At 35.0% G+C, this 27,853-nt stretch overlaps 1 protein-coding gene across 1 annotated transcript in view; it reads right to left on the bottom strand.

Moving 5' to 3' along the window:
* The window catches only part of VWDE (von Willebrand factor D and EGF domains), a 99,692-nt gene extending 72,067 nt beyond the window's left edge, over positions 1 to 27,625 (bottom strand). Inside the window, 11 exon segments of the mRNA XM_070368862.1 lie at positions 1,515 to 1,649; positions 3,122 to 3,162; positions 5,843 to 6,058; positions 7,401 to 7,509; positions 7,757 to 7,974; positions 10,646 to 10,791; positions 11,328 to 11,419; positions 12,254 to 12,501; positions 17,081 to 17,146; positions 25,501 to 25,732; positions 27,395 to 27,625. Of these exon segments, the coding sequence (XP_070224963.1) occupies positions 1,515 to 1,649; positions 3,122 to 3,162; positions 5,843 to 6,058; positions 7,401 to 7,509; positions 7,757 to 7,974; positions 10,646 to 10,791; positions 11,328 to 11,419; positions 12,254 to 12,501; positions 17,081 to 17,146; positions 25,501 to 25,732; positions 27,395 to 27,625 (1,734 nt within the window).
* Positions 27,626 to 27,853: the final 228 nt, after the last annotated feature.

Below are 27,853 nucleotides of genomic sequence, written 5' to 3'. Positions count from 1 at the left end.
TTCTCCTCTGTGCAAAAGAAATACAATAAGAATAAACTAAGAAAACAATGGATACTTTTGGAAAATGGATGGGAACAGGATGGAAAGAAGGAGCAATGGGGAGAGGAACACAAGGATGAGAAGAAAGTGACACTTCTCTGCAGTGTATACCTTTTGTATGGCATCAACTATTAGAACCACGATAATATATCACATACCTTCCAAATAAGTGTATAACTAAAATCAACCAGAGTGTGAAGGAAATTCAAAGTGGAATACAAATACTATAAAAAGAAATCCAACAGTATTACAAATAAAATACATAAATATTCTAAACAGTGTGAGAAAGAAAATAGTTAATGTATGTAATTTTGATTCTTGTTAATGAATATATATATATATATTATATATATATATTTTCCTATAGTTCTGTATAGAGTTAGAGAATTCCAGAGTATACTCTTTATCAGGTATTTGAAGGAGGGAAGTTGTATGAGAAGAAGTATCACAGTAAAAAGTATATCTGAAAGAACAAAATGTACTTTCCAAGAGAATATAAACCTATAAAATTCTCTCATCAGATCACTTAATTGGACTGTGATGATCACATTTGATGTGATGTGGTATGATGTGGTGATAACATGTGGTTTATTCTGCCAAGAACAATATAATGACAACTTTCGTGAGCAACACTAAAGTGAATGAAATAATATATATTACATTTTCTATTACATGTCTTATTATTTCACTGAGGTTAAAATATTTCATGGCTCATTTGGAAAGGCTCTACTCAAAATCTTGCAATAAGCATAACTCTTACGTATAACTATTTGACAAAGACACATACAAAAGTTATTTCCTCCTTAAATTCTCAATCTCAGAATGAATTGAGAGAAAAGTAAAAAAAAATGCTAAATTATGTTTTACTATTGTAAGCTTCTAGCTTACCCAACGTAATAAGTACTTTCTAAATTTAAAATGCTCCTTAAAATTCCACAAATAAAAGGAAGATCATATAAATATCATCAAAAATAAAGTATAATTTGATGCACTAATATTAAAACTGAGTGACCATGTCTGTCTTATGTGGCTTCAAGAAAGAAAAACACTTTTTTTTTGCAATTTTCCCATATGAAATCCATATTAAGGGAAATATAAAGGATGAGCACAATTATTCCTAACTTTTTGGTTTGCAAAAGGGAATTGTTCATATCTCTAAATCCTGTAATTTAAACAAAGTGTCTTCGATTAAAATGACCTCCATTCTTTGTGTTTTTACATTTCAATAAAGACGCCGATATCATTTGATATTATTTTAATTTTTTATTGAGACTGAAATAGTGAGCTAATGCCTCAATAAAAATGATAAAAAACAGGAGAAGCTTTATGGTTAAGCAACTTAACAGTTTTCCTGTTCAGCTCTCTGAGGATATGACATCCTTTGAGATTATGTTGCTAATTGATACTCCAAACTAAAGAAAATTAACCTGAATAACTCATGAACTTAATTGTTTTTGACATTATAATTAACATACCTTCAGTTTAGTAACTTCACATTTAATTGAAGGTGATTCTTTGAAACCTTGACCAAAAACTCTCACCATCACACAGTTATATTTTCAAATATTACAGAATCCAGCATTCTCAAGTTCTATAATCTCAGGAACCTTGTCTTCAGAAAAAAATGATTAAAAAAATAGAACATATTTTCTTTAACTCCAGAAAAAATTATTTTCAAGGCCAAAATTAAAAGCATATGTAAAATAATATTTTAAAGTCTATCCCCAATATTATTTAGCACATTAATTAAACAGTTACATGTTAACAGTAATCTAGTATTAAAAGAAGTACTACCTACTATTCAGCCAATAGAAATAGCATTACAGATATTATCAGTGCCCAATTATACAGGTTTAATTAATATTTTAATAATATTTGATACCAAATAATACAAGTATTAACAAATTACTGCCACCTTGTGTATGTTTTGCTTTTGCCATTTGGTTTATGTCATAGAGACACGTTACAGAAAAAATGCTCTTATAAAAATAGGTTATGAAAAAATGCCCTTGTAATAAGATAATGTATTTAGCAATGCAATGTATTAAATTAAAAAACAATTCTTACATAACTTTTAGGAAAGAATTATCAAATTTTGTGCATGCTGTTTTCCCAGTATTGTTGCTATTTTTATGTATTATTGCTATCGTACTTGATACCATAATCTTAGGTATACTTCTCAGTCGTAGGAGAAAATAATTTATCAGTCAGAGTCAGATGACCTTCTTATGGTATTTCTCTCCTTCTGGTCATGGTAAGATTATTCATTATCTCTATCAGTAAGATCTAGTGGTTAAAATAGATAAATGCATTATCTATTAAAATAGATAAATGCATAAAGTCATTGAATCCTTTAAGAACTGTCAAGATCTACGTGAATATAACTTTAAAAGCAATAGGATATAAAAATCCTGCTATTTGTATTTAGAGTTCTAAAATATTTATGAAAATTTAGAAAAATAATATTCTTTTATATATTCAGATGTTTACACAGCAACTTCTATTTTTCTGCTGTTATTCTACATGTTGGAGATATAATCATGAACAAAATAGTCTTGGCCTTCCTGATACTTACATTCTATTATGAGAGGACAAAAAAGAAAAAATAAATATGAAGTGTATCCCATAAGACAGTGGAGAAAAAGTATATTTTCAAGACAATGGAGAAAATGTATATTAACTATTAATGCATTAAGGGAGATAAATTCTATGGGGTTGTGTGAGAAAAACTATTTTATTTAGAATGACCATGGAAGGATTTTATATGATAATATGATATTTGAATAGAAAAGACAAGGAAGTCAGTCATGAAGATATGTGGAAGAATGTGTCAGTGAGAGGGAGTGATAAGTCCAAAGGTCCTGAGGGAGAAGCAGGCTGGCCTTTATTAGGAACAGTAAGCTTCCACTAGAGAACACTGGAAAGTAATGACCTATGGAGGAATGGTGGATGAGTTCAGTGAGAGAGGAGTCTCAGATTATACACAGTCTTCTAAGCTATATAGGGCCTGCCAATTTTACTCTGAAAGTGAAGAGCCAACAAAGGGATTTAAGCAGAGGAAAAGTACAGTCTGACTTAACATTTCAAAGGAATCACTGCATGAAGAATAAACTTTAAGAGAATCTAAAATAATTAAGGGAGAGATAATGGTGGCTTGGACTAAGTTGGTAGCAGGGAAAGAGATAAAATTCTTTGATACTATAGGTGAATTTGCTTCTGATGGATCAAACATGAGGCTTGATATAAAAAGAAAAGTCAAAGTGACTATGAGTTTTTAACATGAACAATTGAGGAAAGAAGTTTGCATTTACTGAGATGGAAAAGAGCAGGTTGGTGGTGGTAGGAGGAAAATCAGGAGTTATTGGTTTAATGATTATGAGAATCAAACTGACTTTCTAATGTCTTCCTCTAATTTACTGGGACAAAATAATGAGTACCATTTAGACAGATTAGAAAAAAAACTAAGCATATTAGTAAAATGAGCAAAATATAAAGTTTTATCTTTATATATTTTATATATTGAAGTTTAATCTCCATATTGATCCTTTCACTGAGATATTTTGTTTATGCTCCTTTTGTTAAATAATTTACACTAAAGCAAATATTTTATACAATTAAAACAGCTAGAAATGTTGAGGATAATGTTTCCAAAATAATATCTCTGATAATAATTATTTCATGTAGAGCTAGACTGCCGAGTAATTAATTTACACAGATAAATATAATTCCAGAAGAGAACAGATTCCTGTGGGTAATCAGTATTCTCTTGCAGTCAGTAGGTAAATAGAATAAGAAGCCAAATTATACCAGAAAGTTGCTTGGGCAACTGGGAATGGGAGCAAGGGGGTTTCTTGAATCATCTTAAAAGCCTATGTCATCCATGAGCCTCCTCACAGGAGGATCAGCCCTCTCCCAGGTCAGGCGCTTTGGTGTGTGTTGAAGATCACTGAAAACACACCACCTGTGTTTTGTTTGTCTGACTCTCCTTCCCTTTTAAACTTTTAAATTTAAAAACAGAGCTTTTCTCCTTTGTATGAAATCAGTTAAATGTTCACTGCAGAAAAATACAAAAGCAAACAAATTTTACAGTACTACTCAATCTGAGGTAGCTAGTATATCTTAATGCAAGTGCTTTGTAAACCTCTCCTACATTTCATTAATATCTTCTTCACCTGTCAATAAATCCACATTTACTCCAAAATTTTCATGAGTACAAAACGTTCTATTATGTGACAGCATTATATTTAGGGTTTTGGTTAAATGGTTTATTCATCACTGATTAATTGTACTTTTTCCCTCTTGGAAAAATATAATGAGTATCACTAGGGTTCTGCACATCCTTGATTATTTTACTTTGACAAATTTTCAGAACTAAAATTTCCTGAAAAAATGGCATGCACAGGTTCAGATCATAATATATGAATAATACATATGTTCTCTGGAAAGTCTGTAACTACATGGTCTACACTTGGTCTTGCATGAGAGGTGTTTGATCTTCATTTCTTTGATAAACTAATGAGGTTGACATTTTCATATTTTTGTTGATTACTTGTACTTCTGGGTATATTAGTTTTATTTCTTTGTGAATTGCCTATTTATATTGTTTTCTCATTTTAATTGGAGTGCTGACTATATTAGTGATGTATGAGTGCTTTCTATATTAACTATGCTTTATATGTAACAGTATTTTCCCTTTTTGATTTGCATTTTGGTTTTTAATGACAATTCAAATATATAAAGCTATGTTAAAAATTCTTACTCATCTCAATGCTATAAAAACATTTACTTAAACTTTCTGTTGCAGCCTGGCAGAGTAGAGACCAGAACCTGCCCCATGACTCAAGGGTGCGGCAAACCGCGCCCTCGTGATTGTCCTAGTAAGCATGCTAACCTGACATTCTTGGGTCAGGAAGAGCTCTCTCTTCCGCTTCACTGCCTACCCCTGTGTCCGTCTCCATGGAAACAAAACAAGTTATTCCTGTATTCCTGATCAACAGCAGAGCCTGCGCTAATCAAACTCCCCAGTATAGCTATTCCCTAATGATCTCATGTGACTTCTGCCAATAAAAGTGAGGGCTGGAAGGAGCCATTTTGTCTTCCTGCCATGGACAGCAGGATGGCCCCCTGACTCCCCACTTGCCAAATTATATGGGTCTGTTTTTTCATTATGGTGCTTGCCCCCGTTTCAGGTCTTTCTCACCTGCTGTGCTGGACCTGGCAACTTCTACTACTTTGATTTAAATTTTAAATTTCATTCACCTGGAATTTACTTTTTTGGAAGATGAAGGGAAGGTGACCTTAAAATACAAATAATCAGTTCACAGATATTAAGTAGTATTTTAAAATATATAACCTTAGGTCTATTTCTTGATTTTCTAATCTCTTTCATGTATCTATCAGTTTATTCCTGAAGCAGAATCATCTGTATTCATTTCAAAAATAGTTACTCATAAATATTTATTCTTAATTATGTATTTCATCTCTGCCTAATATACTGTTTACTGGATGTTATAAAAATATTTTTTATGAATAATCCATTGTTATCATACTGAAATCTTAAAATAAGGCACTTAGATTTGACAGTTTGAACTTTGTTGTGTCTATTTGTGTGGTAAGTGAAAAAAATGTATTCTGAGATCAGTGTTAATTGGTAAGTTATTTTCTTAAAAAAATTAACATTGGAAAATAATGGCACCTAATTTAATATAGATGAAATTCAGATTTGAATCCAAAATCAGTAGAAAAAAACAAAAAATACTTTTAACAGTGAAGAATCATACATACTATGACTTTTCTTCCTAAGATTCACTTATCTTGATATTGCTGATTACATCTTGGCTCTTTGCAAATAAATATGGCTGTGATTCATGTAGCTGACCACTGCACATATCGAAAGTAACTACATCACCTTCTTCTTTGGCAACAAAGCCACAGTTACATGACACAGGATAGTGAAAGCTTCCACAGTCCCACTGACGTACATGGACTTCAAAATCACGTGACATACTCTTATAAAGCATATCATTAACAGAAGTCAATTGCATTAAGAATTGGTATAAAATATCACAACAGTATGTTATAAACTAAATATACATATTAAATGTATTTATATGCATTCAATATATTTTGATGCAAGAATGGAAAATTTGTATTCTAATAGCTTTATACATCACAACAATTATTTGTAGATTACTAAATGAAACAAGGTAGTAATAAACACCCAAATCTCTCTCAGTGCATTTTTCTTCTGTGTCATCACTTCAGTCAGTCCCCACTTTCAGCCTTCTCTTTGTGACACTGCTTTCTTTCCCCTCAGATACACTACATACTTTGTCGTGTGTCTCTCTCCACCCATACAAACGTAAGCCTCAGGAGGCTAGGGGACGTTTGTCTGTTTGTGCACTGCCATACTCCAGCACTTAAGAGTGTGGTTTGCCACTTAGTTGTTACATGGTTAATATTGTTGAATGATAACAAATTAAATTAATAGCCACTATGCTTTCTCCAGGTTTTTCCACTAAAGCTTCTAAGTTTAGCTATAATCATAAAGAATTTAATTTAATTTAATTATAATCATAAAAGATTGTTGTATGTGGGTTACCGCCTACAACCTTTCAATACCTTTTCAGACTTTTGGAATTTCACTTGTTATTGGTGAGGGGCTCTACATGTTCTTGCTGATATTAAATAATTTTATTAACAATGATCACATTATAATTTTTTAAAGAAGAAATGACCTTCTATCACAAAGAATATTATGACTCAATGAAGAGGTATTCTTATTATTTCTTTAGCAACATCTTAAAATCATGTATTTCCCAAAACAGTATAACTGAGTTTAAATCCTTCTATTCAGGTATTAATAGCAAGCTAGTTTAGGTTACTGTTGGGTCATTTTGCTCAGTTTAAGTTCCAAAGGCAGACATCCAGATATTCACGATAGCTACAACAGTTTTTCCCCTGAGTATTCTTGCAATGAATTAGAAGTGGTTAATTTTTAAAATAATTATATGTGTTAGCTTAATCATCTTACCTAAACATTCAATATTATTACTTCAATATCATGTAGAAATGTGATACAGTACATATCTCTAGAATAGATAATTTAATCATTATGATAAGTAAATGGTCGAGCTAAAATTACTGTATTTATAAGAATCTTCACTTTTACAAACTCAGCTTCACAATTATTCTGTATATTTAAAAAGAACTAGATTTTAGGGCAAAAAACATTTCACATGAACAAATATTTAGAAACAAAACAGTGATGTCCATACATGCCTTCCTTTTTAATCCTTCAGTGAAGAGGACTAAGAAAAAGTATAATGTTTAAAACAAAGCAACAAAATCCAAGAAAAACACAAACTACCAAAGGAGAAAGCTTTCAGGAACCTACCTGCCATCAAAGGTGATTATATGTGGATCAGTAAATGAATAGCAGTAAGCAGTTGGGACATCTTTCACTCTGATCTTAAAAGCAAAGAAATTTTCCCTAAATATTACTATTAATTGTTATTTAGAGATATACAATACATTTTCTAACAAACAGTGAATTTTTAATTAGCTACTGTTTTATCATAGTTATTAAGGTAGGAATCATTTAAAAACTGAAATAGCTCATTAAATAATTTTGAGATGAAAAGTTTATAAGGTATAGTGATAAAATACATATATTTTTAAAGCTTAGTTTATAAAAAGGTTTTTATAATTTGTAAACCTGGATGCTGTCTGGAATATAGCTGTTCCACAGGAAATTCTCATGAACTATAGGTTCTACTACAATATTTGTGACTCTATTCCCATCTTGTGAAAAATGTGTAACTGCAGTATAGTAGACAAAAGCATGGCTGCAGGTTCCGTTAGCACAGGATGATGTCCGACGAAGGTCCACGCGACGGGAAGACAGTGCCAAATTTAAGCCTAGCTGTTCTGTACCTATTTTAGTTAAAAATACATAGAAAATTTTCCTAAGAGAAACTACCAACCAAAATCCATAATAACATAGAACAGTGAATTCAGAATTTATTCTTAAATTATTTCCTCTTACTTAAAAATATATTGGTAATTTCTGTCTGAATAAACCAAAGCTATTGAACTCTACCTGATCTTTACAAATAGTTAATCAACATGTGTGTAAACATATATACATACATATTACTATTTTTCATAGGTTATAAATTCATATGCTCTTGGAAATAATTTAGAAGCAATATAAAATTTATTTTTGTTTCTGTAAAGAAAACAATGTAATTCTAACACTATGAAACATCATTAATTTTTTCTTTCTAATTCTTTTAGGCCTTGGGTACAGATAAATCTTAGGGCTTGAACTTACATTCTATCTATCCATTGTTGAGGGATAGCAATGATTACTGAAATAGAGTTCACTAAGCAGATTTAATTATTGATACAGAGTTCATCATTTTTAAAAACAGAAAAATCAAAACTAAGTAATTCCACACCAGAAATAAATCCTCAATCTCTTTTCACCTTCTAAATGTCCCAGTATATTCAGAACCTTGAGGTGCTTTTTGCCTTGGAACAAAAAACACACACAGAAATAAGTTGGAAAGAAAAGAGGAGGAAGGAACTCTAGAAATTTGTATAACTAAACAAAATGGATAGAGTCCACCAAAAGTCCATCTGAGATAGGCTCACTTCATGGATTCTAAGTTCCTGAAAAGATTTTCTCTTCATACATTTTGTTTCCCTAGGAATATATACTTTTCCCATATACATAGTAACAGAAACATCTAAACTCTTAGCCATCTCCCTAAGGTGAATATGAAATATATCTTGCTTAGATAGAACCACAGACATAATTCCCCCTAGTCTATGATATGAGGGCCAAGTACTGTTCTTTTTAAGACTGTGAAAAAGCAGTGGGGTCTTTCTAGAAATACAGTGCATGTGTGTGCTCAGAGATGCAACCATGTTTGACTCTTTGCAACCCTATGGACTGTAGCCCACCAGGCTCCTCAGTCCATGGGATTCTCCAGGCAACAATACTAGAATGGGTTGCCACTTCCTCCTCCAGGGGATCCTCCTAACCCAGAGATTGAACCCAGCTCTCTTAAGTCTCCTGCATTGGCAGGCCAGTTCATTACCACTAGCTCTACCTGCAAAGCCCAGAAATATGGTAGGAGACACCAACTTCCGCTCTATAGGAGTAGAGATATAATGAAAATATACTTAAAGAAGATGAGATGAAGAATATCAGGATGAAATAAATTTTATCCAGAAAAAAAGAAAATTGTTTTTAATTGACAAATAACAGATAAACTTCTAAAATGTAGGAATATATTTAGGCTGTTTTTGTATTATTTTAGCAGTGCTTATCATGTTGAAAGAATTTAGAGCAAGCAAATATACTTTACACTTGGAAGGAAATCTTTGCCTAACACAATTTTGGAAGATGTCAATAACATCACCCTCTTCCTATTATTCCCCATAAACTTTAGTAAAATTTGCATATTATGCAAAAATACACAATAAGCAAATGGCTTGAGGTAGACATGTCAAACAGCCTGAGAGAGAGGGTTTAATTTCATATTCTGGGTTGTATTTAAAAATAAAGTATTGCTTACGTTGCTCCTGAAATCCGAGGGAATAGATGGGTGTTACCTAAGCCTGTTGAGTGTTAAGCATGTTGGGATAGCTTCTTTTGATTTTTTTTCTATCTCTGTAGTCATCTCTTTTTCTGGGTGAGTACTTCCTATAAGGCAATCTCTCTTAGCATTTTTATCCTTTTGTTTCTCTGATTTAATTAAGCGTAATACAGATGTGAAGACCTAGATACATAGCACTTGGTGTATTTACTGAATAAAATTTTATGCCCTATGGTGAAAAAGGTATTAATATATGAACAGAGTTGTAATCTCTCTTGAAAATTATTTTATTTATATTTTACTTGATTGGTCCCTATATCAGAGGCTTAAGGGAAAAACAAAGAACCCAATCAACCCAGTCACTGCTATAGACAGTTTGTCCTCTCCTAGTCTGTCTTGTTCTGAGGGGGAATTTCAGCTCTCTCTGTGGCTGTGACAGTGACATGCATGTGACCGTGTCATACAATCTCCATAACCAGTAATTCAAATGGAAGAATTTGAAAGCAAAACATCTCAAACATGAGCTTACATTAGAGAGCAGAGTGGGAAGAATGCATTATGAGATTTGTGTTACATAAGCTTGAACTTTTAGCATAACTTATCACACCTTCCTCATTAGGGATGACTTGGAAGATCTTAAAGACCAGTGCGTCCCTCAATCTCTGAAAACAAAACAAAGAGAAGAGTAAGTGGAAGGATGAGGAGAAGGAGAAAGAGAAAAAAGAGGAGGAAGAGAAAGATAACAATGTGGAGACTGTTTATTATTGTCTTTTTTTCCTAACTTGTGCTTTGAGCCCTGGAGGGATAAATGTGGACTGCAATATAGATTGCTTTGGCAATCATAAATTTGGCCCAGTATTATTAACATGATTGAGTTGTAAAATGATGTAAACATGCAATATAATTAATTATATGAGTGCACTCCAGTGACTTCCTGAAGGGAAAAAAGGACTGGTTAGTATTTGAAATATAATAATGAAATGGATTTAGCATATTACCTTGATCAACAGTTGTCAGTTTTAATGAGATTTTACACTCCTGATCAAGCTCACTGAATCCAGTAGGACAAACAATAGGAACTGTGCTCTCTATCCTCAACTGGTATTCATTCCCATCTTCAGATATAGTGCTCAGGTTGTAACTGGTGTAAGAAAACATGTAAAGCAATCATGTTAAAATATAATTTATTTCTAAGATATAATAATTTTGAAAGGGCATTCCCCTCTATAGCTCCTATTTTGCTGAGTGAGCTGATGATAGCAATAAACACTAGAATTTTTTAACTAAACAAGATCAATTAAAACCAAACCCTTAAATACATCAGCAATGCACAGAAGAGTTCATGGAGTTGCTGTAATGTTTAGAGTTTAGGCACAGTTTGGTTCCACAACACATTTTAGGCAGTCTGGTTGAAGCCTGCCTTCATGATTCTGGTTCAAGGCAGACAGAATTTTTTTCTGAAAGAAAAAAAAAAAGCAAGTATATTCCAACTGTAGTTCAGTAACAGGCCCTCAGAGCTCACTGGCACTAGAATTATTTGAGCTATTTCTCAAAAAATACAAACTCCTGGGTCTCAGCATGGAGTCTGTGATGTGGTTCTGGAACCAGCAGCCACAGATCACAATGTGGAAAACACAGTTCCAGAGGAATAATCTTTCAAATCTACACCCACTGCTACATACCTTAATGCCGGCAAAAAATTCTCGGCTTTCGATGGCTAAACTTTGTACATGTGGGTTCTCCAAGAAAAAGACAGAAGCACTACAAAATATCTATGAATACAGTTAACAAATAGTCATTTACCAACACAATTCTGGAAGACATATGGATAAATTATTAAAATACTTAACTCTAACTTTTGGTAGATTGTGCATAAGATATAATAGAAAAAAGTAATTTAAAAGCTTGCTTGAAAATTGAGAAAAAGTCCATTATAAAATATTAATTCTATAAACCTCAACATAAATCAGTGTTTTGTAGACTTTGTACTTAAGATGTTTTTAAAGGTGGATAATAAATGATATTATCATTGAAAAAATAGAAACTTTTTTCCAGAATAAAATTATATTTTAAAACAAGAAAGGGACATAAATTCATAAGGGTTCCTTGATAATAATCAGTGAATTACTAAAGCAGATACTCATATAAAGTCACTAAGATTACTGATTAATCCAGTTATCACCGGAGTTGGCACAACTTCCAAGAAAAAAATTAAAAGAAAAACATTGTGCTTTATATCCTGAGGATAAAGCTTATATTAGAATATATATATTTTTTAACATTTTTGTTTTTCATTTTTCTTGGAGTATAATTGCTTTACCATGCTGTGTTAGTTTCTGTTGCACAATGAAGTGAATCAGCTCTAAGTATACATATATCACCTCCCTCTTGGACCTCCCTGACCCTCCTCACCCATCTAGGTCATTCAGAGCACTGAGCTGAGCTCCCTGTGCTTTGTAGCAGGTTCCCACTAGCTATCTATTTTACATGACTATATATGTGTCAATGCTAATGTCCCAATTCATCCCCACTTCCAATTTTAAAATCCATTTTTAAAAATTAACACATTTATGAAAATAAAAGAAAATCCAACTTTTTGAACATACCCTGTCTCCAAGTCTGAGATTTATACCATCCAATTCTAAAAGAGAGAATGCCTGAACTGTGGTCTCTTGTTTCAGTTCTTCTTTGATTTCTTGAGAAGAAAGCCTAGACCAAGCTATGTGAAATCCCACCAAGTTGTTTGTAGGGAAAACATTAAAAGCACACCTACAGAAAAGCCTGGACTCAATAAGCTCCACCACAACCTCTGGCCTTCCTGGAGGTGGTGGTGGTAATGAGACAGACAGCTGACCTGGTGGGAGAAAATTTGTAGTTGGTCATCTTAAAGAGTTGTTATGGGAAAGCTCATGAAAACTGTAACTCAGGGATTTATATTAAGGAAAAGTAAAATACATTTAGAAAAATAATTATTCTCTGGCAATCAGCAAAGTACCATATTCTTACTTTGACTCATAATCTCATAGATATTAATAGCAGAGAAATATGTCAGCTTATCAAGCTTGTATTAATGCATGTTGAATATGACTACTCTTGAAAAGTCTAGCTCTTGAAAAGGAATTTACTTTCTGTTAAGCAATTATCTTTTCTAAAAAAAAGGAACAAATAAGATTTCTACTCTATAATTTCCTGATATAAATATAGTCATGATGATGCAAAATCAAATGCTTTACCCTTTTACTCCTATAAATTACTCTCATAACCCAATCCATCATTACTCTGGGTTGAAACAGATGTTCATTACAGAAGTGATTACACGATGTTAGTGGGAAATATTCAGAGAAGGAAATGGCAACCCACGCCAGTGTTCTTCCCTGGAGAATCCAAGGGACAGAGGAGCCTGGTGGGCTGCTGTCTATGGGGTCGTGCAGAGTCGGACACAATTGAAGCAACTGAGCAGCAGCAGGAGCAGTAGTGAAAAATATCAAGTGTTAAACAATAGTCATTCTTTTCATTTTTCTGAGGTTAAAAAAGTTTAAGGTTTCTCGAGGAACTCTGGAAGATTTTACAATTTTTAGCCCTGGGCATTTTTAAGATTAAATCGGGGGAATCTAAATGTTTCAAAATAGCTTTTGATTTTTTTTTTGTTCTATTTTAGAAAAGAGAAAAATATCTGACTGATAAATATTAAAAGTAAGATTTTTTTAAATGTCCTAAAAAATACAAATATTTTCTGTGATATGCACTGTAATTAATTTATGATAATCACAAAATAATTTTCTCAATTCTGTAATGTAGATTTTGGGAAATTCTGAGACCTTAGTCTAAATGTGAGGGGAAAAAAGTTATGTAATTTCAGATATTTTAAAGTATTATTTGTTAGACATCTAGTTACAAAATCCCAATAACAAATGAACCATCCCAAATTAATCTCAGTAATAATTATTTTGCCAAACATTTTAAACATTAGGCCAAATCATTATCTAGATTTTAAGGAAATAATAGACTACTTTGGAGTATATATGATTTTTGAAAAATTACATATCTGAATGAAAATTTTCTATTAAATAAACTAAAAAAAATGTTGAATTTATTTCCAAATAGGGAAGAACTATCTATGGAAATGATTCCTAGGAAGAGATAACAAATGACTGAAAAGAAAATAAATCATGAAATTAATTTTTGAATCACTTGGCATCCTCTATTTGGGTAAGCTAATCACTGCTTGCAAGAATGTAGATCAAAAAACATTTGGTAAAATATAAAGAAAAAGATTCCAAAAACAACAACAGATAAATTATTTCTGCTTGAAAGGCACAATTATCACTTTGTCAATTCTAACAAAGCACCTGCTGTAATGTATTTTCTATTTTATCCTGAAGCTATATCTGTTAATTTTTGACTCAATATTTTCATTCAAGCGTTACTTTCTCAAATTGTGTGTGACGTTGTACTGCAATTTTTACAATTACACAAATATTCTGAGTATCATAACAGGTGGCTTAAATTTATTGTTTATTCAAGAGGGAGAAGTGATTTTACTTTAATATAAGTGTATCACAAAGAAAATCCAAGTCTATAATGCAGAAAAAAAATTATGGTTAATGTTTCTATTATTAAGGATATTATTTTATTCTAACAGGGTCTAATCAAACTGAGACTTTGAGATACAACAATTGCTTGTTTAGAGAGCACTAGAAAAATGGGCTGGAAAATCCATTTGCAAATGAAATAGGGCATAGAAAAACAACACAGAGTGATTTACTTTGAGGATTATTCCAGTACCATTTTTAAAGAAAAAGAGCTGGTATCTAAATTTTATATTATTTATCCTGATTCATTTTATGTCAATATGGTTTCAGTTCAGTTCAATCGCTCAGTCGTGTCCGACTCTTTGTGACCCCATGAATTGCAGCACACCAGGCCTCCCTGTCCATCACCAACTCCCGGAGTTCACTCACGTCCATCGAGTCAATGATGCCATCCAGCCATCTCATCCTCTGTCGTCCCCTTCTCCTCCTGCCCCCAATCCCTCCCAGCATCAGAGTCTTTTCCAATGAGTCAACTCTTTGCATGAGGTGGCCAAAGTACTGGAGTTTCAGCTTTAGCATCATTCCTTCCAAAGAAATCCCAGGGCTGATCTCCTTCAGAATGGACTGGTTGGATCTCCTTGCAGTCCAAGGGACTCTCAAGAGTCTTCTCCAACACCAAGTTCAAAAGCATCAATTCTTCGGCGCTCAGCCTTCTTCACAGTCCAACTCTCACATCCATACATGACCACAGGAAAAACCATAGCCTTGACTAGACGAACCTTTGTTGGCAAAGTAATGTCTCTGCTTTTGAATATGCTATCTAGGTTGGTCATAACTTTTCTTCCAAGGAGTAAGCGTCTTTTAATTTCATGGCTGCAGTCACCTCTGCACTGATTTTGGAGCCCAGAAAAATTAAGTCTGACATTGTTTCCACTGTTTCCCCATCTATTTCCCATGAAGTGGTGGGACTGGATGCCATGATCTTCGTTTTCTGAATGTTGAGCTTTAAGCCAACTTTTTCACTCTCTACTTTCACTTTCATCAAGAGGCTTTTGAGTTCCTCTTCACTTTCTGCCATAAGGGTGGTGTCATCTGCATATCTGAGGTTATTGATATTTCTCCCGGCAATCTTGATTCCAGTTTGTGTTTCTTCCAGTCCAGCATTTCTCATGATGTACTCTGCATATATGTTAAATAAACAGGGTGACAATATACAGCCTTGACGTACTCCTTTTCCAGTTTGGAACCAGTCTGTTGTTCCATGTCCAGTTCTGACTGTTGCTTCCTGACCTGCATACAGATTTCTCAAGAGGCAGGTAAGGTGGTCTGGTATTCCCATCTCTTTCAGAATTTTCCACAGTTTATTGTGATCCACACAGTCAAAGGCTTTGGCATAGTCAATAAAGCAGAAATAGATGTTTTTCTGGAACTCTCTTGCTTTTTCCATGATCCAGCAGATGTTGGCAATTTGATCTCTGGTTCCTCTGCCTTTTCTAAAACCAACTTGAACATCAGGAAGTTCACGGTTCACATATTGCTGAAGCCTGGCTTGGAGAATTTTGAGCATTACTTTACTAGTGTGTGAGATGAGTGCAATTGTGCGGTAGTTTGAGCATTCTTTGGCATTGCCTTTCTTTGGGATTGGAATGAAAACTGACCTTTTCCAGTCCTGTGGCCACTGCTGAGTTTTCCAAATTTGCTGGCATATTGAATGCAGCACTTTCACAGCATCATCTTTAAGGATTTGGAATAGCTCAACTGGAATTCCATCACCTCCACTAGCTTTGTTCGTAGTGATGCTTTCTAAGGCCCACTTTACTTCACATTCCAGGATGTCTGGCTCTAGGTCAGTGACCACACCATCATGATTATCTGGGTCGTGAAGATCTTTTTTGTACAGTTCTTCTGTGTATTCTTGCCATCTCTTCTTAATATCTTCTGCTTCTGTTCAGTCCATACCATTTCTGTCCTTTATCGAGCTCATCTTTGCATGAAATGTTCCTTTGGTATCTCTGATTTTGTTGAAGAGATCCCTAGTCTTTCCCATTCTGTTGTTTTCCTCTATTTCTTTGCATTGATCACTGAAGAAGGCTTTCTTATCTCTTCTTGCTATTCTTTTGAACTGTGCATTCAGATGTTTATATCTTTCCTTTTCTCCTTTGCTTTTTGCTTCTCTTCTTTTCACAGCTTAATGTTTCAATAAATAATTTTAATTTCTGCCCCCTATTAGCTAGACATCATAAATTTTATTAGACAAACTATTTAGAGTTTTTTGTTGCAGGAAGGGGGCCTTAACATTTGAAATAACTTTTAAAAATTTAAATTAGAAAATGAAAAATATTGATTGGGAAGGGACCACCATGAACATTTTTGGGTTTATCTTTCAAGCTTATTTGGTACAAAGTACCAAGACTACTACTAAGGTCAAAGTATGTGTCCTTGAATTATAATATTGTTTACAGATATTTCATCATAATGCATGCATCAAAACTATTGAATTAACCAGCAGGAACTGGATATGTGCAATTTTTTTCATATTATTTGAAAAATGCTCCTATAACTAACTTTAAATATTTCTTTAGGTAGATTTTGAAAGTGGAATTCCTAGATATAAATACATGTGAATTTTTAAGGCTGTTGAGATGAACTGCCAGATTTTCTCATGAAAAGATTCTACCAATATACACATATATCTGTAGGATATGAATATACCCAACTCTCTATACCTCTGCCAGTTCCAAGACTATTTCTTAAAGGCATAATAGAGTGATTTTTATTTTTGATATCCACTAGACTATTTGTCGAATATTACTATAATTCAACACATAAAGTAAGTTACAGAAAATAAAAACCTTTTGAAATTATTGGTTTATAAATACATTGTTAAAAACAAACTGATACAAACACAGTCACCTTCAATTTCAGTTTCATCAGGGCCACATGGGTATAAATTTGCATCAGAAACAGCTGCAAAAGGTTAAGGTTTATAGATTTATCCAACTGATAAGATAAATAGGTGATATCTAAGAGGACAATTTTTTGAGAAGTATGTTTTAATATAGGTTAAGATTTACTAGTTCTCATTTTTCTTTTATAATACTTTTTTTCCCTTTTCAAGGTGAGATCAAATGAAGATAATTTAGAATCATATTTTGAAACAATTTTAGCATTCATATCTTGGATTCTAAATTTTAGTCTGCATTATTAAGTAATGAAACATTACAATCTCCAGAAATTTATAGCAGTCACCTGGACATCCCTTCCTTAGGAATTGCCTGCTCCATAGTCATGCACAGGATTATAAAACTGAGTCTACCGCCATCATGGTAGTACTCATACCCCAGTGCCAAATTCAGCACATTATGAACAAAGATAGGCTCATTAGATTGCTTCCCAGAAGAATTTAGAACTAAACAGAGATGAGGAGTTGAAAGCTGAGACAGGTTAATAATGGAGCTCTATAGGGATGTCTGTGTGCGTGCTTAGTTGATCAGTTGTGTCGGACTCTTTGTGACCCTCCCTATTCCCCATGTGCCTTCCACCCAATGGACTGTAGCCAGTCAGGCTCCTCTGTACATGGGGATTCTCCAGACAAGAATACTCGAATGGGTTGCCATGCCCTCCCCGAGGGCATCTTCCCAACCCAGGGATTGAACCCAGGTCTCCCACATTGCATGTGGATTCTTTACCGTCTGAGCCACCAGGCAGATTCCTACGGCTAAGATTATGGAGTTGCTCTCTTGCCCACACTTTCTGAGGGATTCCATTTAACTCTTCCTCAGATTCAATGACATATCCTAAAACCTTTTAGTGTTGATTTTCTTTTTACATTATTTCTACTTGTTTTCTGTTATTTGCAACCCAAATCACTACGTGGTTTTTTTCATGTGCAGTTTTTTTGGTCATATGTATTTATATTCATGAGGGATGTTGCTCCATACTTTTCTTGTAATGCCTGTATCTGATTTTACTTTTGGAATAATGCTGACATCACAGAAGTTTAATGGCACCCCACTCCAGTACTCTTGCCTGGAAAATACCATGGGTGGAGGAGCCTGGCAGGCTGCAATCCATGGGGTCACGAAGACTCAGACACGACTGGGTGACTTCACTTTCACTTTTCACTTTCATGCATTGGAGAAAGAAATGGCAACCCACTCCAGTGTTCTTGCCTGGAGAATCCCAGGGACGGGGGAGCCTGGTGGGCTGCCGTCTATGGGGTCACACAGAGTCAGACACCACTAAAGCGACTTAGCAGCAGCAGCAGCGCAGAAGGTTAGCTGTCCCTTTTCTATATTTTTTGGAAGAGTTGTGTAAAATTGGTATTTCCTCCCTACATGTTGGGAAGAATTCCTAAGTCATCTGGGCATGAGTTTTTTTTCCTTGTTTTGTGTGATAGATTTTAACTAGAAATACAGTTTATTGAATAGACATTAGGTCGTTGAAGTTATTTATTTTGAATGAGCTTTCATTTTGCATATTTCAAGAAATTTGTCTGTTTCATTTATGTTGAGTTCGTTGGCAGAGTTATTCATAGTAATCCTTTATTGTAATATATGTAGAATCTGTAGTTATATTATGTCTGTTATTCCTGATACTGGTAGTTTCTATCTTCTTTTTTATTGATTGAATTGGCTAGGAACTTATTAATTTTCTCGAATTTCTCAAAGAACTACCTTTTAATTTTCTTGAGTTTTCTGTTTTGTGTATTGTTTCAGTGACTTTCACTCTGATCATTATTTCCGTTTCCTGCTTACTCTGGGTCTCATCTGTACTTCTTCTAGGTCCAGTGTATAAGCTGAGGCCTTTAATTTGTGACTGTGTTTCTTTTCCAATATAAATGTGTAGTAGGTTTTTCTTTTAATTAACTTCAAACTTTTTCTAATATTCTAATTTCCTTAATTTAGAGCCCAGAATGTATTATATCTCAGTAAATGCTTCATGTACAATTTGTAAATAATACTGATTGCCTAGCCTCCTCCAATTTTGCAATTTGTAGATAATATGGGTTTTCTAGTCTCCTCCACTTTGCTGTTGTTTCTACATGCTCAGTTATTGACAGATGGGCATTAACCTCCAACATAGACTATAGATTTGTATATCTCTTCTTGAAGATGGGTAAGTTTGCTTCATGTATTTTGAATCTCTGTTATTAGGTACATTAAGGATTTAGATTTTTATGTTCTGTTGTTCAAGTGACTCTTTTATTGTTAGGAAATGAATGCTGCCTTTCCATGTAATATTCTTTGCTCTATAATCTTTGTCTATTAATTTAGCCACTCATATTCCTTGTGATTTGTGTTACCTAAGTAGATCTTTTTCTTTCTTACACTTTCAACCTCATTTTTAGAAATCTTTAAAGTTGGTTTTTCTAGGCACCCCATGGTTGTGTCTTACTTTTCTATCCAATTTGACAGTTTCTGACTTTGAGTTGAGATTTTAGACCATTTTTGTTTAATTGATTATTGATATTGTGGGGTTTAAATTTACCATGTTGTTGTTTTCTGTTTGTCTTATTGGTACTTTTCACATTTTTCTGCCTCAAACAAACAGTATATTTTATGATTCCATTTTATCTCCTTGTTGGTTGATTAGCTATGCTATTTTATTTTTTCATGGGTGCTGCAGGCTTTCTAGAACACAATCTTAATTTCTCATAGCCTATTTTCAATTGATATGTTGCCTCTTCATGTATAGCTTAAGGACTATTTTGCTAACTATGTAAAATGTGAAAAATATTTTTCCATGCATTATTCTAATAAAAGCATTCAATCTTTTTGTTTAAATGACACTCTTTACAATTATAATCTTAAATCAGTGTTTCTTATTTGGCTTCTAAAAATCACTAAGGGTAGATAAATTGTGTGAAAATGACATATGAATTATAAAAAACAAAACCTAGTCATGAGAATATACTATTAAAGTGAGATTTTTTTTTCCTTAATTTTTGCTTTTTTGATGGTTTTTAAGGTAAATATGACTGACTGTTGCCTACCCAATCACCATAGGTTTGGGGTAGAAATACATCCAAGTTAAAAAACATTTCATAGTCTCATTGAAGATGAGACTGAGAAAAGCCAGGGAAATCTGAAATAGTTGTGATAAGGTTTTTCCCAAATAAGCTCCTTAAAGGGGGGCAAGTTTCAGTTACCACCAGCCCTCTTTCAGCCTTTGGGTTTTTCATTTTATTCTGTCTAAAAGCAGATAAAAAGGCTAAACCTGGACTTTCACCCTGTCACCGTGCAGAAAGAGCCTTTCTAGGCTCACAGACACTGCAGCCTGACATTGTTAAGTGGCCAAATCACCATCATTATTGAACATTTGTCCCAGATTCTTGCTAAGCATGAAAAAGAAATTCTTAAGAGGATTAAGTTACATTTTTGTTTGCTATCTATGACGTTTAATTGAAGTCTAAATGGTACTTCAAGGTAGGCTTTTACTGGCATATCAAAGAGGATAATTATGTATATGTTTGACTAACTTGTATATTAAAAATAAAACATAACAATCATCTCCCTTTCCCTAAAACCAGTATGAGGACTTGAATATGGAGAATGAGAGAATTAATTCTGAATATTCAGGCTTGAGAAATTGAATGAGTAGTAATATCAATAAAACAGGAAATATTTCTTACATTTTAAGGGCATGTTGTGAAATGCAAATTTTAAATATTGAGTTTCTAAATTCAATGCAAACAATAACAAAATAAAATTTCTGTTGAAGTAATTATTTGTATGTTATTATGCTATTCTCTAGAGTAAAAGTTATTATTTTTTTTAATTTTAAACAGTTGCCACTATTTCTTAAACTGATGGGGCTTCTCTTATATAGCTCAGTCAGTAAAGAATCTGCCTGCAATGCAGGAAACCCAGTTCGATTCCTGGATTGGGAAGATCCCCTGGAGAAGGAAATGGCAACCTACCCCCGTATTCTTGCCTGGAGAATCCCATGGACAGAGGAGCCTGGCAATTTACAGTCCATGGGGTCACAAAAGTTGGACACAACTTAGTGACTACACCACCACCACCACCAGTGTTGGTCAATTGTTGGTTCTTTCCATTGAAACATCTGCAAAAAAAATATTTATTTACATAAATATTTGATAACATTATTTGAAATTTTATAAAAAGTATGTTAGTCACTCAGTCGTGTCCGACTCTGCAACCCCATCAACTGTAGCCTGCCAGGCTCCTCTGTCCATGGGATTCTCCAAGCAAGAATACTGAAGTGGGTAGCTAGTCCCTTCTCCATGGGATCTGCCTGACTCAAGGATCGAACCTGGGTCTCCGGCATTGCAGGCAGATTCTTTACAGTCTGAGGTACCATGTGTAAAGAGTGTTGAAAAAATATGGTGTAAAGAGTACTGAAAAATACTTAAAAAAGAAAACACACAATATTTTTCAAAATATCTCAGCTTGGCCACTGAGTGAAGCTAATGTGTCTCTCTGGATTTTCTCCTTTCCAGTGAAAGACACGAGCTTTACTAACTGAGCAGATGCTACCCTTCCCTACTGAACATACTGCCTGCAGCCAGGTTTAGTTGGCCAGCAGCTGTGTAAGGAATGTGAACATTTACGAACTAACTCTCCCAGGATAATTCTCCAAAGACTTTTCAGTGCACAGAGAATGAAATGCAGAGCTCCTTAAATATTAGGCCCCACTGCCCTTCCACAGAGAAGGCAATGGCACCCCACTCCAGTACTCTTGCCTGGAAAATCCCATGGACGGAGGAGCCTGGTAGGCGGCAGTCCATGGGGTCGCACAGAGTCGGACACGACTGAGCGACTTCACTTTCACTTTTCACTTTCATGCATTGGAGAAGGAAATGGCAACCCACTCCAGTGTTCTTGCCTGGAGAATCCCAGGGATGGGGAAGCCTGGTGGGCTGCTGTCTATGGGGTCACACAGAGTCATACACAACTGAAGTGACTTAGCAGCAGCAGCAGCAGCCCTTCCAAGTACATGTTTTATTATGCTCTCACTTGCTCACTGAGATCCAACATCTTTGTCCTGCCCTTACTTTTGTGAGTATACCCTATCCTAATAACATTAAGGCCATCCATGTATTACTGTTGCTATCTGGGAAGCTCCTTCCCTCACCCTTTTTCTGACCAAGAGCTATTCATTTTCAAACTCTCAGTGTCAGTGCCCTGTGCTCAGAAAAGCTTTCTTTGACGACACCACATCATAAATTTTATCCTCTCCTTACCTCCAGTATTTACAACTTTTAATCTTTTCGATTGTAATTTACTGAAATTAATTGTAATTTATAATGTATATTCTTTGCCATTGGTTTGGTGTATCTGTGTCATTTGGGGTTTTCTAATTTGGTGAGTATAGTAATCTCAGGATGAAAATGTTTGTAGATGTAACCCATGCATATGTGTGTGTGTGTGTGTGTGTGTGTGTGTGTGTGCATACTGTCACTTCAGTTGTGTCTGACTCTTTGTGACCCTACGGACTGTAGCCCATCAAGCTCCTCTTTCCACAGGATTCTCCAGGCAAAAATACTGGAGTGGGTTGCTGTGCCTACCTCTAAGAGATCTTTCCAACCCAGGGATCAAACCCTTGTCTCTTAAGTTTCCTGCATTGGTAGGTGGGTTCTTTACCACTAGTGCCAACCTGGGAAGCCCAGATGTTACCCATACAATTATTATTTGCTGAAGCAATGTTTGCCTACTGATCCACAGCAGTATTTCAGTCTCCTACATATGGATGAGATCAGATAATAAATCAGAAGGGGACTGGTTTTCCCCCATAACCTGGTCACGTATCAGCACACTACCCCCCATCTTCAACCAGGAATAAATCCCTCCTTTATCAGCTCCATACTTGTCTAAGCTCTCAAAGTAAAAAAAAAAAAAAAATGCCATTATGTAGTTTCTATTTTGAGTTCCTTGCAGCTGAGTTGGGCCACTAGTTCTATTAAACACTGCTATTGATGTAAAGAGTACATTGTCTATTTTCAAAGAATTCAAAGTCATAATTTAGCTATAAAAGGAAAGGAATGGAAAAAATTCATTAGATTCATTAGTTATCAATTCTGAGCTCCATGACAATATATTTTGGGGCTCCCTGTAAGTGTCCTTATTCTTCAATGTCCTTAGTCAATACCATGATCAGTGTCAAGGTCACAAGTCTGATATGTATTTTATGTCTGTATATCTCATGCCCCGTCTTAGATAACAGGCCAAAACATAATTCTTGATTCCTTTCTCTCTCCCCAGCCAGTGTGATTGTACTCTGTCCCATCCCAATTACTCAAGAAAAAAACCTAGATGTTGTTCTTGGTTTCTCTCTTTCCATCTTCTCCCATATCTAATACATGAGCTTCCATCTCTAAAAGACATCTCAACTCAATACCCTCTTTCCTTTTCCACTAGTCTAAGCCATTTCCACCTCCCCAACCCCTAAGCCACCACCATCTTTCTACTGAATTAATGCAATAGCCTCCTAGATAGAGTCTTCTACAGGGATAGTAGCCTTTTGAATACAATCTTCAGATCATGTTATTCACCTATTTAAAATCCCATTAGACTTTATTGCAGCTAGGACTAAATGTAAATTCTTACCATGGTCTACAGGCCCTATAGATTCCCCCTTCCAAATTCATCTCATCTGATCTCACCTCCTAGGGATCATCCACTCAGTGTTTCTGCCATATTGTTTCTCCTTCAGTTCCTCGAGTGTCCATCTTTACAACTGTCTAAGGACGTTCGCATTTGCTGTTCTTTTTACGTGGAATGCTTATTCCCACCTTTCTCTTTATTCAGAGCTCAGCTCAAGTTCATCACCTATTCAGAGAGACATTTCCCAGGTGCCCTTATAAGATAGCGTCCCTGTACCAGTCAATCTCTATTGCATTCACAGTTTTCTTTGCTTTCCAAAATAACTTTGGTTTGTTTTGTGATGAGCATTTTATTTTAAAATGATTTATATTCACACAAAGTATGCAAAATAACACACAGCTATCCCTTATAATCTTTATCCATGTTCCACTAATGTTCACTTATTAAAAAAACCATGATACATTTGTCAAAACTAAAAAATTGCCTTTAGGATTCTACTCATAAATAAACTGAAGTCTCTGTTTAGATTTTTACCAGTTTTTCATGAATGTTCTTTTCTAAAAAGTTCTAGTTACTCAGTCCAGGATATCTTCATAATGCCTTACTCATGCTTGCTTAGTCCTCTCCAATCTTTGACAATTTCTTACTCTTTCATGGTTTTCTTTGATTTTGACACTTCTAAATAGTACTATTTACATGTTTTGTAGAATGTTCCTCAATTTGGGTTTATGTGAACTTGCTAATGATTAGACTGGGGTTATGAGTTTGAGGAAGCTAAGCACTGAAGAATTGATACTTTTGAACTGTGGTGTAGGAGAAGACTCTTGAGAGTCTCTTGGACTGCAATGAGATCCAACCAGTCCATCCTAAAGGAAATCAGTCCTGAATATGCATTGGAAGGACGGACACTGAAGCTGAAACTCCAATACTTTGGCCACCTGATGCAAAGAACTGACTCATTGGAAAAGACCCTGATGATGGGAAAGGTTGAAGGCAGGAGGGGAAGGGAATGACAGAGGATGAGATGGTTGGATGGCATCACTGACTCAATGGACATCAGTTTGTGTAAATTCCGAGAGTTGGTTATGGACAGGGAAGCCTGGTGTACTGCAGTCCATGGGCTCGCAGAGAATCGGACACAACTGAGTGACTGAACTGAACTGAAGAATACCATAAAGGAGAAAGGTACTTCCTACTGAATGTTACTAGTAGATAAGTGGTATCAATTACCATTGCTGATATTAACTGTTCACACTTCCACATTAACAAATAATTTTGACAATTTAAACATCTTGGCAAAGAACCCTTAACAAATATGGCCAATTTAAACCAGAAATTTAGCCTCATTTTAGCAATAATAGTAAACCAAATGGCACCCCACTCCAGTACTCTTGCCTGGAAAACCCCATGGATGGAGAAGCCTGGTAGGCTACAGTCCATGGGGTTGCTAAGAGTCAGACACGACCGAGCAACTTCACTTTCACTTTTCACTTTCATGCACTGGAGAAGGAAATGGCAACCCACTGCAGTGTTCTTGCCTGGAGAATCCCAGGGATGGTGGAGCCTGGTGGGCTGCCGCCTATGGGGTCGCACAGAGTCAGACACGACTGAAGCGACTTAGCAGCAGCAGTAAACCAAATATCTTACTGAGATTTACATTAGCTCCATAAACCCCATCCAGAGGATGGCACAAACACACCAATACAGAGTTCCAACACTAGCAATTCATGTGCATTCCACATGTTTTATTACCTTCTGCACAATATCCCATGCATCCTTGAGTGGGTTGTAGGAAGTACACAAAAAACTTTCAACAGTTTCTTACAGACACCAGGATTTGAAAAAGACAGCAGTCTTTCACAGTGCTGAACAAAAATCACCATGTGGCACAAGCTGTCAGTTTCTTGAGTTCCCCAGGTGGAGGCAATGTTTCTGAATCTTTCAGAGACAGCCACATGGGGGCCTGTGTTCCACAGTGGTTCATCTTTTGAAGCAGAGAAAACAAAAGTGGAAACACCAATTTGTTTTCATACATGGTAGATACATCAATTTTATATCTTCTTTTAAACAACCTTTAAAATATTAAAGTTCAGTTGCTCAGTCGTGTCTGAGTCTCTGTGAACCCATGGACTACAGGACCCTAGGCTTCTCTGTCCATCAACTCATGTCCATCAAATCGGTGATGCCATCCATATTTAATATTTAAATATTTAATATTTAAAATATCAAAGTATCAATCACCAAAAAAATCTAATAACTTGTGCCTGTACCATAAAAGAAAAGATAAAGTCATTAATAGTAAATTTAAGGGTATGTGTTTGTGTCCTCAGTCATTTCTGATTCTTTGTGACTCCATGGACTGCAGCCTGCCGACTCCTCTGTCCATGGAATTTTCTAGGCAAGGATACTGGAGTGAGTTACCATTTCCTCCTCCAGGGGATCTTCCTGACCCAGAGATTGAACCTGCATCTCCTGCCTGCATCTCCTGCATTGGCATATGGATTCTTTACCACTTGAGCCACCTGAATAGCCATAAATTTAAGGGTAGCTTTCTCATAATTGATACAATCTTTTTTCAATTCAAATACTTTTTATTACATTTATTATTATTCATTTATATTGTGAACAAGATAAATTCATTATAAGTGAATTTACTGAATAGCTGATACATCTTAAGACAAGTCAACCTGAAGTTATCTTAATATATAGCACAAAGATAAACTGATCTTACAGATTTCTTGAAAATTTTCTGAAAATAGTATGTGTAAGATGTTAGTGCAGAGTGGAGAAGGCATCAAAAAATCAGGGGAGAAAGAAAGGATTGCTCAAAATCTGGTGATGGACCAACTGGTTAGCAATTAGGGGAAAAAAAATGAAGGCAAAGCCTCACTTGAAGCCAAATTAGGATATCTTTCCCAAGTTCTTTCTATATTACATACCTAAAAAAGGAAAATAATTCCCACTTTAAAAAAATTTTTAAATGTGGGTATAATAATTTAAAATGCTAGGTAACGATAAAGAAAGGACTTCCCAGGTGGCTCAGTGGTAAAGAATCCACCTGCCAATGCAGAAGACACAAGAGATGTGGGTTTGATCCTTGGGTTAGGAAGATCCCCTGGAGAACGGCATGGCAACCAACTGCAGTATTCTTGCCTGGAGCATCCTATGGACAGAGGAGCCTGGCAGGCTACAGTCTATAGGGTCACAAAGAGCTGGACATGACTGAAGCAACTCAGGCACTTAAAATAGGCAGGATTTTACTATTTGCAAGTTACTGAAGTTAAGTACACGAACCTTGGAGACTGACTGCCTGTGATCAAAACTTGGCTATCTGACCTGCTATCTTGGTGACTCTAGAAGTGTTAACCCCCCAAAATATATTTCCTGTATTATATGGTAAGAATAATGATGATAGACTGTCTTCTATAAACACTGTAAATAAAAACAATTGGTGGACTGTTGGGCATTACATTAACTATTATTATTGTCAGAATAGAGAAGTATGGTAATACTCCCTCAGATTAACTTAATCTTGATGAAAAAAATATTGCAGTGTGAGTTATAAATTGGTTGTAACAAGATTCAATACTTATAGCAAAAAAATACATAAGAAAAGCACATGGAGCTAACATTAATGAGTTGATACCTCAGCACATTTGGTCAGCATCTCAGCAGGTCTATCAAAGAGCAGAAATCGATAACATCCAGGAGAATGGAAATGGTCACATATCAGGTCTTGAATGGCTGACTACTGGAGGTGCAAGGAGTCAAAATGGACATTTTTATAGGGGCTCTGAAGAAACTGGTGTCCCCCAGGAAAGCAATCCCAAGCTAGATTGGAAAGATAGATGTCCTTATAAATTTTCTTCATTGACATAGTTCATTCCTCAATTAAAATTGATTCCCAAAACAAAAACAGAGCAAATAAACCTACAAGTGTACATAAGACCATCTGATATATCGCGATCGCTTGCTAAAACAAAAATGACTTAATATGCACTTTCCATAAATACAATCAGCTAATCAACAAATTCCATAGAATGTGTTTTTGAGATATTTGAGCTTCAAGGACTTTATTTTCATTAAATTCATTGTTCTGGGGTTT

This window comes from Bos mutus, chromosome 4, assembly GCF_027580195.1.
Source record: "Bos mutus isolate GX-2022 chromosome 4, NWIPB_WYAK_1.1, whole genome shotgun sequence".
Classification (NCBI taxonomy): Eukaryota; Metazoa; Chordata; class Mammalia; order Artiodactyla; family Bovidae; genus Bos; species Bos mutus.
The sequence above is the reverse complement of the archived record's forward strand: the minus strand, read 5'-3'. Positions and strand labels throughout refer to the sequence as shown.